The sequence below is a fragment of the Polypterus senegalus genome, chromosome 1, assembly GCF_016835505.1.
Source record: "Polypterus senegalus isolate Bchr_013 chromosome 1, ASM1683550v1, whole genome shotgun sequence".
Lineage (NCBI taxonomy): Eukaryota > Metazoa > Chordata > Cladistia > Polypteriformes > Polypteridae > Polypterus > Polypterus senegalus.
In genome coordinates this window covers 182,154,189-182,173,114 of record NC_053154.1, presented here as the reverse complement: position 1 = coordinate 182,173,114, position 18,926 = coordinate 182,154,189, and the positions used below count along the sequence as shown (strand labels likewise).

The 18,926-nt window shown below is 38.8% G+C and overlaps 1 protein-coding gene across 1 annotated transcript in view; it reads right to left on the bottom strand.

Annotated features, from left to right (window-relative positions):
- LOC120535962 (acyl-CoA (8-3)-desaturase-like) overlaps window positions 1–18,926 on the bottom strand; it is a 290,759-nt gene that overhangs the window by 214,128 nt on the left and 57,705 nt on the right. The window contains exon 2 of the mRNA XM_039764207.1: window positions 5,668–5,857. Coding sequence (XP_039620141.1) covers window positions 5,668–5,853 — 186 coding nt within the window. The 5' untranslated portion in view covers window positions 5,854–5,857. The remainder of the gene's footprint in view (window positions 1–5,667; window positions 5,858–18,926) is intronic.

Sequence of the window (18,926 nt, the reverse complement as noted above, 5' to 3'; positions counted from 1 at the left end):
GACATCTCCCTACACTATATAAAAGAAAAAGGCAACTTTCCTTTCTTTACACCTTTTTTCCTTTTATCCCAAACCAAAGCCTTTCTCTCTTAACACTGCAGAGGACACAAAACTAATTTTCTTAAATTGCTGGTAATGCCGGTAAGGCACATTACCAGAGGCTGAAATTTGGACGTTCATATAGAAAATGTAATTTCTATACCACAGCCGTCGTGTAGCGCCTTTCAAAAGGGATCTACTACCGAGAGATGATCCATATACATTTTAGCTGCGTTAGTACTACTTACCTGTTCTGTTACACCGTCTTTAAAATGTAGTTTACCCGCAAACACTCCAGTAGTGCTCAATGTACCTTTACTTCTTAAAACGTTAATGTTTTACTGTTTAATAACTTATAGACTACATTTTATTATTTTTGCCTGGCACTCAGTGACCAAAGCTATACACACACATATAGACACATACATATATATACACATATATATACCTGTGTGTATGTTTGTATGTATGTGTATATATATTCAGTATATATACACACACACACCTATCTACATTGTATATATATATACACACACACACATACATACATACACACACACATATATATATAATTTGTGTTTGTGTATGTATGTATTTATGTGTGTGTATATATGATGTAGATAGGTATGTATATATATATATATATACTGTATGTGTATATGTAGATATGTATATAGATATGTATATATGTATATAGATATGAAGATATGTATGTGTATATATACATGTGTGTATATATATATATATATGTAGACTTAAACCCATTATGACAGCAGCAATCCAAGCTGTGAGAAAACAGTAAAAAGGAGGCGTGTCAGATGTCGTGGTACATTTTCTGATGCAGTTAGATGAAAACAACTTTGTGACGCTGCTGCCAAATACACAAAACAATTACTTTGACAATCATGTTACGTTACTTTTAAAATGTTTTCTTTCTCATAACTTCTTTAACACACGACATCGCTGCGAAGCGTGGGTATTTGCTATATATATATATATATATATATATATATATATATATATATATATATATATGACAGCAACACTCATAACAGTGACAAAACAATTACATTGACAATCATGTTACCTTATTTTCAAAATGTTTCCTTTTCTTTTTCTTTCCTTCTTTAACACACTACTTCTCCGCTGCGAAGCGCAGGTATTTTGCTAATATATATATATATACAGTAATCCCTCGCTATATCGCACTTCGACTTTCGCGGCTTCACTCTATCGCGGATTTTAAATGTAAGCACATCTAAATATATATCACGGATTTTTCACTGGTTCGCGGATTTCTGCGGACAATGTGTCTTTTAATTTATGGTGCATGCTTTCTCAGTTTGTTTGCCCAGTTGATTTCATACAAGGGATTATTGGCGGATGGCTTAGAAGCTACACAATCAGAGCATGTATTACATATTAACTAAAACTCCTCAATGCTATAAGATATGCTTCCTGCGCGGTGCTCGATTGTTTGCTTGTCTCTGCCTCTATCTCACCCTCTCTGACATTCTCTGCGCCTGACAGAGGGGCTGTAAGCAGAGGTGCTGTTTGCACAAAAGCTGTTTGCCTAGTGGATACGGAGGCACCTCTAAGAAATGCCGCTTTATCGCCGGTGCTTCCAAAAGCACACTTATTGATTTTTTGATGGTTTGCTTTAATCTCGCTCTCTCTCTCTCTCTGACGTTCTCTGCGCCTGACGGAGGAGATGTGAGCAGAGGGGCTGTTTGCACAGAGGATGTTTGCTTAGAAGATACTGACGCTCCTCTAAAAAATGCTGCTTTATTGCGGTGCTTCAGTAAACTTAAAAGCACACGTATTGATTTTTTGATTGTTTGCTTTTCTTTGCGAGCGCTCTCTCTCTCTCTCTCAGAAATTCTCTGCTCCTCAAGAGAAGATATGTTTGCATTCTTTTAATTGTGAGAAAGAACTGTCATCTCTGTCTTGTCATGGAGCACAGTTTAAACTTTTGACTAAAGGGTGTTATTTCATGTCTAGAGGGCTCTAATAATGTTAACCGTGTGGGAGAGATTATAAGGGCTTAAAATATATAAAAATAACTATACAAACATATGGTTTCTACTTCGCGGATTTTCATCTATCGCGGGGGGTTCTGGAATGCAACCCCCGCGATCGAGGAGGGATTACTGTATATATATATATATATATATATATATATATATATATATATATATATATATATATATATATATATATATATATATATATAAAGTCAACGTGTATATGTATGTATGTTCCGGCATGGCTGGAGCGATTTTCATGAAACACATGTTTCTCAATGGTCGACTAAAAATACTGTAAGGTGAAATCAACCCTAACCCACCCCCTTCTGGGTAGGGTGGGGGGTGATCTTGCATTCATGTATGCATGTTATCATCCATTTGACACTCTGAACAACCACCAGAGGGCATAATAGAGGTGACTGCCAGCATTCTTTATGTTTGAGCACCACCGCGCCCCTGTTACTTTTGAAATTAAATATTTTCATGCAAATGTGTGTGTCTGTCTGGCCCGGAAGTGAGATGTAGAGTTGGGGTGAGGGCTCCAGCTCCGAAGTAACGCAAGCGAGCCCAGCACACCGGCAAAAGGAAACCTCTTAAGAAAGATAGTCGCATAGCTGCTAATGCACAAACGATGCGAGCACGTCACTAACACAAATACTCATAGCAGAGAAATGCCCAGAGTAGTTCTGACGATTTCAATACTTTCTAGGATCCAGTGCTTTTAACAGCATGGGCTTACACAGTTAGTATATAGCAGACGACTGCCAGCATTCTTTATGTTTGAGCACCACCGTGCCCCTGTTGCTTTTCAAATTAAATAGAGTTGGCCAGTTCCGAGCATCAACTGGATGATAACATACACACAAGACTGGAAACCAAGCACATTAGTGAGTCTTTATTGTTTGTTAATTTATTTTTATTTTTAAAGTTGTGTTATTCTTAATTATGTTTTTCTCAAACAATTAAAAAAAAACACACTATTTATTTATTTAGTCTTATTATAATGACAGTACTTTGCACTGAAAATGTACTTAAATCAACTATTTTCAATGGACTTGTAAGGATTGTTGTGGGTCAGGGTCACCAAAGGTGTACTGTCTTAAGAAGCCTTTTGGGAAACCAAAGTAAAAGTTGGTCATTTGTTACCTGCGTACTTCTTTAAGTTGTTCACTACTCTCTAAATTCTAACATTTTCAGAAAACTCACCACTGTACTTGGAAAGAGAAAGATGGATCAAACAAAATGAAAAAGGACAAGGGTTTAAAGAAAATATGCTGTACAAAGAAATAAGAAACAGGTAACATGTCTTTTTAGACCTTTCTGTGTTGACCACTGAGAAAAAAACATTATGTAACAACTATGCTTGTAAGATATTCCCTACACTAAGCATGCCAGCCAGATTATCAGTGGTGACTGGATGTTACATTTACTTATACGGTATAATGCAACTGATGACACAGAGAAGTATTTGAAAATACCCTTTCAAACATTTTTAAAATTTAAATAAATTATGACTTTGAACTGAAAAAAGAAAATAAAAAACAAACATACTGTATAGCAGTAAGCAAGAGACATTAATCTGTCATAAGAAGCATAAAAGAAATAGTTAATGTAAATTCTACTCACATTTTTTAAATATTATTATAACTAATATGAATCATATCTCTATATATATAAAATCCAATGTCTGTCTGTCGGGGGGGCGGGCCCTCGTCACTCACTCACCAGTCTTGGGGCGTTCCTTACCTCCACTTAGCTAGTGAACGAGAGAATAACTTAAAGGATTTGGATCAGGTTTTTTCTATAATTTGCTTTAATATTATGGTTGATTGTGCGACTTCTCTCATTGCGATACGAATCATAGTTCGCTTGCAGGAAGAGCATATTTGTGCTAATCCAAGGCAAAGGTTGAGAGGAGAGGTACCGTAACGTCAGGAGTGGGGAGCCAGACAGGGCCCTTCTCACTGTCCTGTTTCACCACTACGCCTGAATTGTTTAATTGATGGCTCACTCTATGGACTGAGACATTTGTTAATAACTCTGTGCAAATAAAGAAATGTTTTGCATTCTCATCTGGACTCTGTGACTGCCTCCTTTCAAGTTAAAAATTTTTTACATGACACAGCTGTCTCTGAATACCACTTTTCTGAGTAGAGTAAAATATACACTGTATATTCATACGTATTTCACACTATATATATATATATATATATATTGTCAGGGGTGCCAGGGGCCATGACCCGGCCGGGATGCCAGGAGGGACCGGAAAAGGGTCAGAGCCCTGCCTGGATCACATGGGGTTTGCCTTCCGGGTTGCTTTGGGGGCCACGGGTCAAGGGCATGGAAGCCTTAACCTGTAGGGGCCCGTGGTTACCGCCAGGAGGCGCCCCAGTGCCTTGGGGACCTGTTACCCCAGCACTTCCGCCACACCAGGAAGTGCTGGGGGGAAGATTTATGACGGCGCCTGGAGAGCAGCCGGGAGGACAGCCGGCACTTCCGCCACGCTGGGGCGTGGCTAGAAGAAGATTGCCGGGAACACCTGGGGCTCATCCGGGTCCTCTATAAAAGGGGCCGTCTCCATTCATTCGAAGCTAGAGTCAGGTAGATGGAGGATAAGGCAAGAGGAACTGTGGAGTTGGCCCGAAGACAAGGCATTGTGGCCAGGACTGAGTGATTGGTTTGGGGATTTGTGCACGTGACTAAGGTCTGTGTGACCATTGGACTGGGTCTGAGTGACCTTTATTGTAAATAATTGTGTAAAATAAACGTGTGGTGGTTTTAAGACAACATGTCCGCCTGTCTGTGTCCGGGTCAAGTTTACAATATATATATATATATATATATATATATATATATATATATATATATATATATATATATATGTCGGCGTAGAGGTTCTGATCCACCTCTCAAACCCTCAGGTACCACTCCAAACATCAGGTAAAAAGTCCACAATTATTATTTATTATACTAATGATGTGCACCAAGCACCGCCACTCCTCTCTTCTCAATAAACACACAACCCTCCAACACCCAGACACTTAGCCACCCTTTCTCCCAGCTCAGCACAGTCTCAGGGCTTTCCCACAGTCCTTTTATAAACCCTGACCCGGATGTGTTCCTTCCATATCAGTGAACAGTTCCTTATTCCTTCCGGGTCAGGGTAAACAGTCCTTTTCTTCAACCCGGGAGCACGTCGTTCCTTCCTGTCACGTGACCATGACGTACTTCCGGGTTATAGGGCACATAAGAGCCCACGAGCCCCTCTACAGCGACTCCCGGTGGTCCCCAAGTTATCCAGCAGGGCTCCGTATAAACACTACATAGTCCATGAGGCCCTGCTGGAACTCAGGGCACGATCATGCTGTCAGGAGAGCTCCTCCTGGCGGCCTGGGGGTGAGGGCCGGAGTAAAAAGCAGGCAATCCTCCACAATATATATATATATATATATATATATATATATATATATATATATATATATATATATATATATATATATATATATATATATATACACAGTATTATGCATTTAATAATAATCACGTAAAAATTCAGGTACTGCAGAATCACAGAGAAACCAAGGCTGCAATCACAACTCACCGTAGCATCTTGACCAGCATAGTGGCTGATTACCCTCTTTCCACCAGGGTGTCTTTGACAGAATTCAGTAATGTTGTACACTTTCCTGTTGATCACCAACCATTTTTCACTTTGCCCATTGTGTTTTTGCACCTCTGTCCAGGTAAACATTGCCTTCAGGTTTTTATCTTTTGTTTCATCCTCCATTGATCTGCAGGTAACAGGAGAGAATTTAAATTTACAATCCATGTTTAGTCTTTCTATATATAAATACCATTTTAGATAGACAAACACAAAATTAAATATCAGCCAATTTTTCTAATTGATTTATTATTTTCACTTATCCATTGCCCAAGTAAAATTACAGATTCAAAGACAGATGTAAAGACAAAGACAGTTGCCCTTTCATTAAAATGGATAAACTGAATTCTTTCTGTCTGTCTGCACACCAACTACTAGAATGTATTTTGTAATGTATGCCGTAAATATACAAATTGGATCATATATATATATATATATATATAAATATATATACTGTATATATATATGCTGTATATATATATATATCTATACTAATAAAAGGCAAAGCCCTCACTCACTCACTCACTCACTCACTCACTCACTCACTCACTGACTCATCACTAATTCTCCAACTTCCCGTGTGGGTGGAAGGCTGAAATTTGGCAGGTTCATTCCTTACAGCTTCCTTACAAAAGTTGGGCAGGTTTTATATCGAAATTCTACGCGTAATGGTCATAACTGGAAGCAGTTTTTCTCCATTTACTGTAATGGAGATGAGCTTCAACGCCGTGGGGGCGGAGTTTCGTGTGACATCATCACGCCTCACACGTAATCACACAGTACATAGAAAACCAGGAAGACCTCAAAAAAGCGTTGAAGAAAACATGCATTATATAATTGAGAAGGCAGCGAAACAATAAGAAGCGAGCGAGTGACATATACAACCATATTCATGAGTTCTGCTACTTCAGAAACAAAGCACGATGTAAACCTACACTTTAAATTAAGTTCATAGACAGGCTGCCGCTGGCGTTTGTAATTTAGTGCCTGCCCATATAAGGCTGTCCGTCAGCGGCAATCCAATAGCAAACTGCCACGGGTAAATATTCACGGGTGAAGGACTGTGCTTATGGAGAGGAAGATGAGATGGTCAGGGTGGTGTTTGACACAAACTCAGCGAAACTGCGAGAGAAAGTTTTAAGTGCCAGGACTAAGGTAACATTAAATACAGCCATGGACATAGCACGAAATGGCACCAGCACAGCTGGGAACCTTCGATGCATGTACACCGAGTGGCTCACGTGAACTGACGCAGTGCACAGATAAAAAGCAACAGTTTCAAAGAGCGCTGAACAAAAACCGAATTACACAATTGAAAAGGCAGCAAAAAATATGAAGCGTCTGATACATATAAGCATATTCATAAATCCAACTACTGCGGAAACAAAGCACACGTTGGAAAAGTCAATGTCCCGCTAAAGGAAGACAGTGTAAAAAAACCCGTGCATGCAGTGTGTCAGGTCTCAGATAAAGAAGAAGACGAGCTGTTTATTGATGCAGTAAGAAACTAATCGATGAAAGAAACCTCTTATCTTTACAACGATTGACAAACACGGAATGTAACTTGAACACAACACATCCTACAAATACGAACCTGATTGAAAGAAATAATGATAATCAAATCCTTGATGACAGCAACACTCAGTAACACTCACAAAACAAATACTGTATATTGACAGTCATTTTACGTTATTTTTAAAATGTTCCCTTTTCTTTTTCTAGCTTTTTTAACACACTACTTCTCCACTGCGATACGCGGGTATATATATATATGTATATATATATAACCCGATCTACATACTCGAATAATGGATACTTTATTCGCCATCAATGATTGTTTTGGTAAAGCCATACTCAGTGTATTCATTAGATGAACGGTAAAAAGTAAGAGCGAGGGGAGGATGACTTATTGAGGCATGCAGGCTGTAGTGCGCGTCAACTCTATCTGAATTGCGCGATCACATTTGAAAAAATATATCTTTTCGAGTTCTATTTAGTTCATATGTGTCAAACTCAAGGGCAGCGGGCCACATCCGGCCCGTGTAATTATATCCGGCCTGCGAGATCATTTTATATACTGTATTATTGTTATTAATGGCCCGGGGATATGAAGTGCGGGTAACACAATAAACTACAGGTCCCATAATCCAGCGCTTCAGCTGCCTTGACGAACACTTGCCACGTTAATCAAGTCTAGCTTATGATGCTACAAGTTATTGCCAAGCTAGCCCACACGATGCCAAAGAGAAAAGGTGATTCTGAACATAGAGCCTTTAAAAACCGATGGGAGGCTGAGTATATGTTTACTGACATTGCCGGTAAACCTGTGTGTCTCATTTGTGGAACGTGTGTACAAAAACTGGGGTCTCCTGCCCAGTAAAAGTCGAGCAGCCGGCGCGCGCGCATAGCTGTGCCGGCCTTTGAGACGCTGACTGCGCTTCTGCCTTAAGTCAAAGTGAGCACTTTTAATTTTTTTCATCCTCCCCCTGAGCTATAGCCCAGACAAGTGCAAACACGGGACCCCTTTTCTACACCACGGCAAAATAATATTAAGGCGATTCACACTTTCTTTTGCACGTATACGATTATGGGGTCCTCAGCTCGAATTATGAAGACACGCACACGTAGAGGACTGACAGTGCTATCACAGCCGATTAATGGCAGGGACGTCTCACCAGTCTACACAAGACCCACCGTGACTATCCCCAAAAGGCGATCATAACGTCACCGAACACAGGCAGAAATTTGAACGTTCACATAGAAAATGTAATTTCTATACCACAGCCGTCGTGTAGCGCCTTTCAAAATGGATCTACTATCGAGAGATGATCCATATACATTTTAGCTGCTGTTAGTACTACTTACCTGTTTTGTTATACCGTCTTTTAAAATGTAGTTTACCCGCAACCACTAGAGTAGTGCTCAATGTACCTGTACTTCTTAAAACGTTAATGTTTTACTGTTTAATAACTTATAGACTATATTTTATTATTTTTCCCTTGCACTCAGTGACCAAAGCTATACACACACATATACAGTAGACACATACAAACATACACACAGGTATATATATGTGTATATATATGTATGTATGTGTATATATATACACACACACACACACATTTATATAATTTGTGTGTGTGTGTATGTATGTATGTGTGTGTATATATGATGTAGATAAATATGTATATATATGTGTATATGTAGATATTAACTATATACATATGTATATATGTATATAGATATGAAGATATGTATGTGTATATATATGTATATATGTATGTTTATATATATATATATATATATATATATATATATATATATATATATATATATATATATATATATATATATTGTGAACGCTGGCCCGGACACAGACAGACAGACATCGTTGGCTCCACCACACACTGTTTATTTACAATACTATTTACAAATTGGACGTGCACAAACCCCAGTGCCTCTTTCACCGATTCCCCCAATGTCCAGGCCACACAGTCCTGTGCCTCTTTTCCTCCTGGCCGCCTCCAGTCCTCACTCCAGCTCCGTCCTTTTCCACCCGACTTTCACCCTCGATTGCTGGGAGGCGGGCCCTTTAATACCCCACCCGGAAGTGTTCCAGGTGCCTGACCAGCTAGTCTTAATTGCACCTCCGGGTGGGGCTGATAAACCGTCCAGTGTGGTGGCTGGTTCTTTGCAGCACCCCCTAGCGGCCACCCCATCTCCCAACCGGGCTGCTGTGGTGGACTCCATGTCCCATGGAGCCACGGGGGAGATTAAGGAGGGATCCACGGCCAGGGAGACTGCCCCCAAGCGCCCCGGGGGAGGTACTGCCATGTCCATGATGGCTCCCCCGGGACGTATGCAGCAGAGGCGTCCTGGCCGGGCTTGGGACCCGGCTGTCCGTCACAATATATATATATATATATATGTAGACTCAAACCCATTATGACAGCAGCAATCCAAGCTGTTAGAAAACAGTAAAAAGAAGGCGTGCCAGATGTCGTGGTACATTTTCTAATGCAGCTAGACGAAAACAACTTCGTGACGCTGCCGCCAAATACACAAAACAATTACTTTCACAATCATGTTACATTATTTTTCAAATGTTTCCTTTTCTTTTTCATAACTTCTTTAACACACGACATTGCTGCGAAGCGCGGGTATTTTGATATATATATATATATATATATATATATATATATATATATATATATATATATATATATATATATCACAGCACACTCATAACAGTGACAAAACAATTACATTGACAATCATGTTACGTTATTTTTAAAATGTTTAATTTTCTTTTCATAACTTCTTTAACACACGACATCGAATACATACTTCTCCGCTGCCAAGCTGGTATTTTTTATATATATATATATATATATATATAGAGAGAGAGAGAGAGAGAGAGAGAGAGAGAGAGAGAGAGAGAGATAGATATTGATATACAGTGGTGTGAAAAACTATTTGCCCCCTTCCTAATTTCTTATTCTTTTGCATGTTTGTCACACAAAATGTTTCTGATCATCAAACACATTTAACCATTAGTCAAATATAACACAAGTAAACAGAAAATGCAGTTTTAAAATGATGATTTTTATTATTTAGGGAGAAAAAAAAATCCAAACCTACATGGCCCTGTGTGAAAAAGTAATTGCCCCTGAACCCAATAACTGGTTGGGCCACCCTTAGCAGCAATAACTGCAATCAAGCGTTTGCGATAACTTGCAATGAGTCTTTTACAGTGCTCTGGAGGAATTTTGGCCCACTCATCTTTGCAGAATTGTTGTAATTCAGTTTTATTTGAGGGTTTTCTAGCATGAACCGCCTTTTTAAGGTCATGCCGTAGCATCTCAATTGGATTCAGGTCAGGACTTTGACTAGGCCACTCCAAAGTCTTCATTTTGTTTTTCTTCAGCCATTCAGAGGTGGATTTGCTGGTGTGTTTTGGGTCATTGTCCTGTTGCAGCACCCAAGATCGCTTCAGCTTGAGTTGACGAACAGATAGCTGGAAATTCTCCTTCAGGATTTTTTGGTAGACAGTAGAATTCATGGTTCCATCTATCACAGCAAGCCTTCCAGGTCCTGAAGCAGCAAAACAACCCCAGACCATCACACTACCACCACCATATTTTACTGTTGGTATGATGATCTTTTTCTGAAATGCTGTGTTCCTTTTACGCCAGATGTAAAGGGACATTTGCCTTCCAAAAAGTTCAACTTTTGTCTCATCAGTCCATAAGGTATTTTCCCAAAAGTCTTGGCAATCATTGAGATGTTTCTTAGCAATATTGAGACGAGCCCTAATGTTCTTTTTGCTTAACAGTGGTTTGCGTCTTGTAAATCTGCCATGCAGGCCATTTTTGCCCAGTCTCTTTCTTATGGTGGAGTCATGAACACTGACCTTAATTGAGGCAAGTGAGGCCTGCAGTTTTTTAGACGTTGTCCTGGAGTCTTTTGTGACCTCTTGGATGAGTCGTCTCTGCGCTGTTGGGGTAATTTTGGTCGGCCGGCCACTCCTGGGAAGGTTCACCACTGTTCCATGTTTTTGCCATTTGTGGATAATGGCTCTCACTGTGGTTCTCTGGAATCCCAAAGCTTTAGAAATGGCTTTATAACCTTTGCCAGACTGATAGATATCAATTACTTCTGTTCTCATTTGTTCCTGAATTTCTTTGGATCTTGGCATGATGTCTAGCTTTTGAGGTGCTTTTGGTCTACTTCTCTGTGTCACGCAGCTCCTATTTAAGTGATTTCTTGATTGAAACAGTTGTGGCACTAATCAGGCCTGGGGGTGGCTACGGAAATTGAACTCAGGTGTGATACACCACAGTTAGGTTATTTTTAACAAGGGGCAATTACTTTTCACACAGGGCCATGTAGGTTTGGATTTTTTTTCTCCCTAAATAATAAAAACCATCATTTAAAAACTGCATTTTGTGTTTACTTGCGTTATATTTGACTAATGGTTAAATGTGTTTGATGATCAGAAACATTTTGTGTGACAAACATGCAAAAGAATAAGAAATCAGGAAGGGGGCAAATAGTTTTTCACACCACTGTATATACAGATATATATATATATAGAGAGAGATATGGGAACAACACTCATATCAATGACAAAACAATTACATTAACAATCATGTTACGTTATTTTTTACATTTTCCCTTTTCTTTTTCATACCTTCTTTAACACACTACTTCTCCACTGCGAAGCGCATGTATTTTGCTAGTATATATATACATATACCAGTTCAGATGCATTAGTTTCAAAACATTAATACATTTATTTTAAAACAACCGTTCACATATATGTCGGTTCAGATATATACATTGGTTGATGTATATATATCTTACTAGCAAAATACCCGCGCTTCGCAGCGGAGAAGTAGTGTGTTAAAGAAGGAAAGAAAAATAAAAGGAAACATTTTGAAAATAACCTAACATGATTGTCAATGTAATTGTTTTGTCACTGTTATGAGTGTTGCTGTCAAATATATATATCTATACTAATAAAAGGCAAACCCCTCACTGACTGACTGACTCACTCACTGACTCATCACTAATTCTCCAAGTTCCCGTCTAGGTAGAAGGCTGAAATTTGGCAGGCTCATTCCTTACAGCTTCCTTACAAAAGTTGGGCAGGTTTCATTTCGAAATACTAAGCGTAATGGTCATAACTGGAAGCTATTTTTCTCCATTTACTGTAATGGAGTTGAGCTCGAAAGCCGTGGGGGCGGAGTTTCGTGTGACATCATCACGCCTCCCATGTAATCACGTGAACTGACTGTCAACGCAGTGCGTAGAAAACCAGGAAGAGCTCCAAAAAACGCTGAAGAAAACATGCATTGTATAATTGAGAAGGCAGCGAAACAATAAGAAGCAAGCGAGTGACATATACAACCATATTCATGAGTGCTGCTACTTTGGAAAAAAAACCACGGTGTAAAGCTAGAATTTAAATTGAGTTCATAGACAGGCTGCCGCTGGCGTTTGTCATGCCTACGGGTAATGCGGGATACAAGTTTAATGAGAGGACGCAGGATATAAACAAGAGTTTTGATCACTTTGTAACTAAGTTAAAATTGCAGCTGAGGGGCTGTGCTTATGCAAATTCCGAGAGACTGTGTTTGTGGGGGATTGACAGTTAAGGCGGGTGGGGGAGTCATGTCATCATCTCCCCTCCCATTCACCTCATTTCGCTCTGAGTTGAGCTCCGCAGCTAACGCAGTAGTGATGGGAAATTCGGATCATTTTACCGACTCGGACCTTTGAGTCTCGTTCAGCAAAATGAACGAATCTTTTTTCAAGTCAATTTGTTCAATTCTCTTTCCGGGTCAGACTGCATAAGTTAAGCTTATGGGGCTGTCATGTAATGATCGAACGACTCAAACCCGAAGACTCGAGCGATGAACTAATCAATTCTGTTTCATGCTCAGACTGAGTTGGTGAAGCTTATGGGGCTGTCACATAATGATCGAACGACTCAAACAACCCAAAGACTCGAAACAGGTGAATCAATTCCAATACAAAAATTATAGAAAGTTGTGCAAATGCGCATGCACGACTGAACGAATCACTCCCAAGTCACATTAAAGATTCCTTCAAAATGAACGAATCGTTCAAGAACGAACCATCACTATAATGCAGTGTTACGGAAGCGACTTTGTGACACTGCCACCAAATACTCACAGAAAAATTCACAAGTTAATACACACGCTGTCTCTACAGTTTCTACACACTGAATCCTCCAGGCACTACTTACAAAAGGTCACATTGACAATCGTGTTACGTTATTTTTAAATTCTTTCTTTTTCTTAGCACAAGCACAGCTGAGAAGCTTCAATGCATGTGCTCCATAACGCGTTAAAAAATCATGCATTTAATCACACTTTGCAATACAAGCAAAGGGGAACTTATGTCAATGCATGATTTCCTGGTACACCGATTACATTGATCAGCGCTTCCCGATTCATTTTACCCTTGCACCCCCTTGGTTTGAGAAGAAGTATGAAAAAATATGAGGTTAACACAGAAAAACAGATCACCAATTGAAGCTTTATGAATAATCGATTCGCCATCAATAATTGTTTTGGAAAAGCCATACTCAGTGTAATCCTCCTTCTATTTTATAATTTTTCCGCCACTAGCCATGATTAAATGAATGGTAAAAAAGTAAGAGCGAAGCGAGGGTGACTTATTCAGGCAGGCAGGCGAAGGCTCAATAGCTCGAAATTGGATATAAGTAGGTTCTATTTAGTCGCCAGAAATATCTTTGTTAGGAATGGAAGTTGAATTTAGTCTTTAAATTTCTATGGTAAAGAAAAAGTTATGTAATGATGACTAAATTTAACTATATAAAGTCAAAACTTTTATATATATAGTCATTCCCGAATATATAAAGTCAAACCTTGATTATATAAAGTCACTGTCGGAATAAATAAAGTCAAAACTTGAATATATAAAGTCAGCGTCGGTATATATAAAGTCAAAACTTGCTTCTGAATATATAGAGTCAAAACTTGAATGTATAAAGTCAGTGCTGGAATATATAAAATCAAAACTTGAATATATAAAGTCATAGTCGGAATATATAAAGTCAGCGCTGGAATATATAAAGTGAGCGCTGCAATATATAAAGTCAAAACTTGAATATATAAAGTCAGCGTCGGAATATACAAAGTCAGCGCTGTAATATCCATCAATTTCCCAACCCGTTTAATTTAACCACAAGGTCACGGGGGTCTGCTGGAGCCAATCCCAGCCAACACTGGGCGCAAGGCAGGAATCAATCCTGGGCAGGGCACATGCATCATTTTCAAAACATTAACCAAACAGTGTTTTTTAAATTTATTTTTCTGAATACGTTTTTGTTAACTTAGTTCAGTTCAGAGTCGTTTCAATCAATAGATTTTGACTTTCACTTTATATATTCAGGAGTGAGTTTATATACTCCGATGTTGACTTTATATAATCAGGAATGACTTTATAAATTCCGACGCTGACTTTATATATTCAGGTTTTGACTTTATCCAGCGCTGACTTTATATATTCTGACGCTGAGTTTATATATTCAAGTTTTCACTTTATATATATTCCAATGATGACTTTATACATTCAAGTTTTGACTTGAATTCAAGTTTTGACGTTAACACACTACTTCTCCACTGCGAAACACGGGTATTCTGCTAGTATATATATATATAGCAAAATACACTTGCTTCGCATGTATTCGATGTCGTGTGTTAAAGAAGTTATGAAAAAGAAAATTAAACATTTTAAAAATAACGTAACATGATTGTCAAAGTAATTGTTTTGTGTATTTGGCGGCAGCATCACAAAGTTGTTTTCGTCTAGCTGCATCAGAAAATGTACCACAATGTCTGACACGCCTCCTTTTTACTGTTTTCTCACAGCTTGGATTGCTGCTGTCATAATGACTTTGAGTCTACATATATATATATATATATATATATATATACACATATATATATACACACATATATATATACACATACATATCTTCATATCTATATACATATATACATATACATACCTATCTACATCATATATACACACACATACATACATACATACACACACACAAATTATATATATGTGTGTGTGTGTATATATATATATACAATGTAGATAGGTGTGTGTGTGTATAAATATATACACACAGGTATATATATGTGTATATATATATATGTGTCTATATGTGTGTGTATAGCTTTGGTCACTAAGTGCAAGGGAAAAATAATAAAATGTAGTCTATAAGTCATTAAACAGTAAAACATTAACGTTTTAAGAAGTAAAGGTACATTGAGCACTACTGGAGTAGTTACGGGTAAACTACATTTTAAAGACGGTGTAATAGAACAGGTAAGTAGTACTAACGCAGCTAAAATGTATATGGATCATCTCTCGGTAGTAGATCCCTTTTGAAAGGCGCTACACGACGGCTGTGGTATAGAAATTACATTTTCTATGTGAACGTCGAAATCTCTGCCTCTGGTTATGTGCCTTACCGGCATTACCAGCAATTAAAGAAAATTAGTTTTGTGTCCTCTGCAGTGTTAAGAGAGAAAGGCTTTGGTTTGGGATAAAAGGATAAAAGGTGTAAAGAAAGGAAAGTTGCCTTTTTCTTTTATATAGTGTAGAGAGATGTCTTCGCTAACGAAGAGAACAGTCGCGGTGGGTCTTGTGTAGACTGGTGAGACGTCCCTGCCATTAATCGGCTGTGATGGCACTGTTGGTCCTCCACTCCTGTGCATGTCGTCATAATCCGAGGTGTCGACCTCATAATCGTATACGTGCAAAAGAAAGTGCGAAGCGCCTTAATATTAGTTTGCCGCGGTGTAGAAAAGGGGTCCCGTGTTTGCACTTGTCTGGGCTATAGCTCAGGGGGAGGATGAAAAAAATTAAAAGCGCTCACTTTGACTTAAGGCAGAAGTGCAGTCAGCGTTTCAAAGGCCGGCACAGGTATGCGTGCGCCACGGCTACTCGACTTTTGCAGGGAAGGAGACGCCACTTTTTGCAGACACGTTCCCGTGATCAAAAGTCTCAGTGCTCTTTGGAGGTCATTCATATATATATATATAGCAAAATACCCGCGCTTCGCAGCTGAGAAGTAGTGTGTTAAAAAAGTAGTGAATAAGAAAAGGAAACATTTTAATAATAACGTAAAATGATTGACATTGTCATTGTCTTGAGTGTTGCTGTCATATATATATATATATATATATATATATATACACACACACATAATCATATATATACATATACATCCATATATATATATATATATATATATATATATATATATATATATATATATATATATATATATATATACAGTGGTGTGAAAAACTATTTGCCCCCTTCCTGATTTCTTATTCTTTTGCATGTTTGTCACACAAAATGTTTCTGATCATCAAACACATTTAACCATTAGTCAAATATAACACAAGTAAACACAAAATGCAGTTTTGAAATGATGGTTTTTATTATTTAGGGAGAAAAAAAATCCAAACCTACATGGCCCTGTGTGAAAAAGTAATTGCCCCCTGAACCTAATAACTGGTTGGGCCACCCTTAGCAGCAATAACTTCAATCAAGCGTTTGCGATAACTTGCAATGAGTCTTTTACAGCGCTCTGGAGGAATTTTGGCCCACTCATCTTTGCAGAATTGTTGTAATTCAGGTTTATTTGAGGGTTTTCTAGCATGAACCACCTTTTTATGGTCATGCCATAGCATCTCAATTGGATTCAGGTCAGGACTTTGACTAGGCCACTCCAAAGTCTTCATTTTGTTTTTCTTCAGCCATTCAGAGGTGGATATGCTGGTGTGTTTTGGGTCATTGTCCTGTTGCAGCACCTAAGATCACTTCAGCTTGAGTTAACATCAAGCTGTCATCAAGGATTTGATTATCATTATTTTTTTTCAAACAGGTTCATATTTGGAGAACGTGTTGTGTTCAAGTTATATTCCGTGTTTGTCAACTGTATTAAAGATAACAGGTTTCTGCGATGTTGCGATGTCCACGCCTTTATTTAATGTTAGCTCAGACCTGGCACTTAAAAGTTTCTCTCACACTTTTGCTGAGTATGTGCCAAACACTATTCTATTTCTGACCATCTCATCTTCATTTGCATAAGCACAGTCCTTCACCAGCAATTTTAACTCCATTACAAAGTGATGAAAAATCTCGTTTATACCCTGCGTCCTCTCATTAAGCTTGTATCTCGCGAATATCGTATTCGTCTTAGGCATGACAAACGCCAGCGGCAGTGTGTTTATGAACCTAATTTAAAGTAAAGCTTTACACCTTGCTTTCCTATTTGTTTGCATAAGCACAGTCCTTCACCAGCAATTATAACTCCGTTACAGCAATTTTAACTTCGTTACAAAGCGATCAAAAGTCTTGTTTATACCCTTTCGTCTTCTCATTCTCATGTTAGCTAAGACCCGGCACTTAAAAGTTTCTCTCACACTTTCGCTGAGTTTGTGCCAAACACCAGTCTATCCCTCTCTATCTCATCTTCGTTTGCATAAGCACAGTCCTTAACCCGCAAATATTTAGCGGCAGTGTGTCCATTGGATTGCTGCTGACGGACGGCCTTATATGGGCAGGCACTCAATTACGTGGGAGGTGTGATGATGAGGAAGCAAATCCACCTCACACGGTGACCAAGCTGCAGGCTATGGCCGTATATATGTACATAAGTAGGTTCTAGTCATGAATTTCGAAATTAAACCTGCCTAACTTTTGTAAGTAAGCTGTAAGGAATAAGCCTGCCAAATTTCAGCCTTCTACCTACACGGGAAGTTGGAGAATTAGTGACGTTGGAAAGTTCAATATGGCGGCCAACAGTGGCGTCATACCATCGAAATAAGTACGTACATCGGTTTTGGTTAGCGCAGGGAGGCAGCTTACCAAATTTCGTGAAGATGGGGCCATAAATAAGAAAGTTCAACATGGCGGACGTTGTCGACCGTTATCGACCGTTATGACTGTTACGTGTAGATTTTCAAAATGAAACCTGCTTAACTTTGGTAAGTAAGCTGTAAGGAATGAGCCTGCCAAATTTCAGTCTTTTACCTACACAGGAAGTTCGAGAATTAGTGACGAGTCAGTCAGTCAGTCAGTGAGTCAGTGAGGGCTTTGCCTTTTATTAGTATAGGTATATGGAAATATGGATGGATGGATGGATATAGGTTGGTTCAGATATATACATTGGTGTAGAACAGTTAGGATTTACTGACAGGCTTGATGTGACCACCTAAGTTTAGCATCACTGTTTCGCTTCATCACTGCTTCAACATTGTTGTCATTATCTATACTAATAAAAGGCAAAGCCCTCACTCACTCACTCACTCACTCACTCACTCACTCACTCACTCACTCATCACTAATTCTCCAACTTCCCATGTAGGTAGAAGGCTGAAATTCGGCAGGCTCATTCCTTACAGCTTACTTACAAAAGTTGGGCAGGTTTCATTTCGAAATTCTACGCCTAATGGTCATAACTGGAAGGTATTTTCTCCATTAACTGTAATGGAGTTGAGCTGGAAGGGCGGAGTTTCGTGTGACATCATCACGCCTCCCACGTAATCACGTGAACTGATTGTCAACGCAGTGCGTAGAAAACCAGGAAGACCTGCAAAAAGCGCTTAAGAAAACAT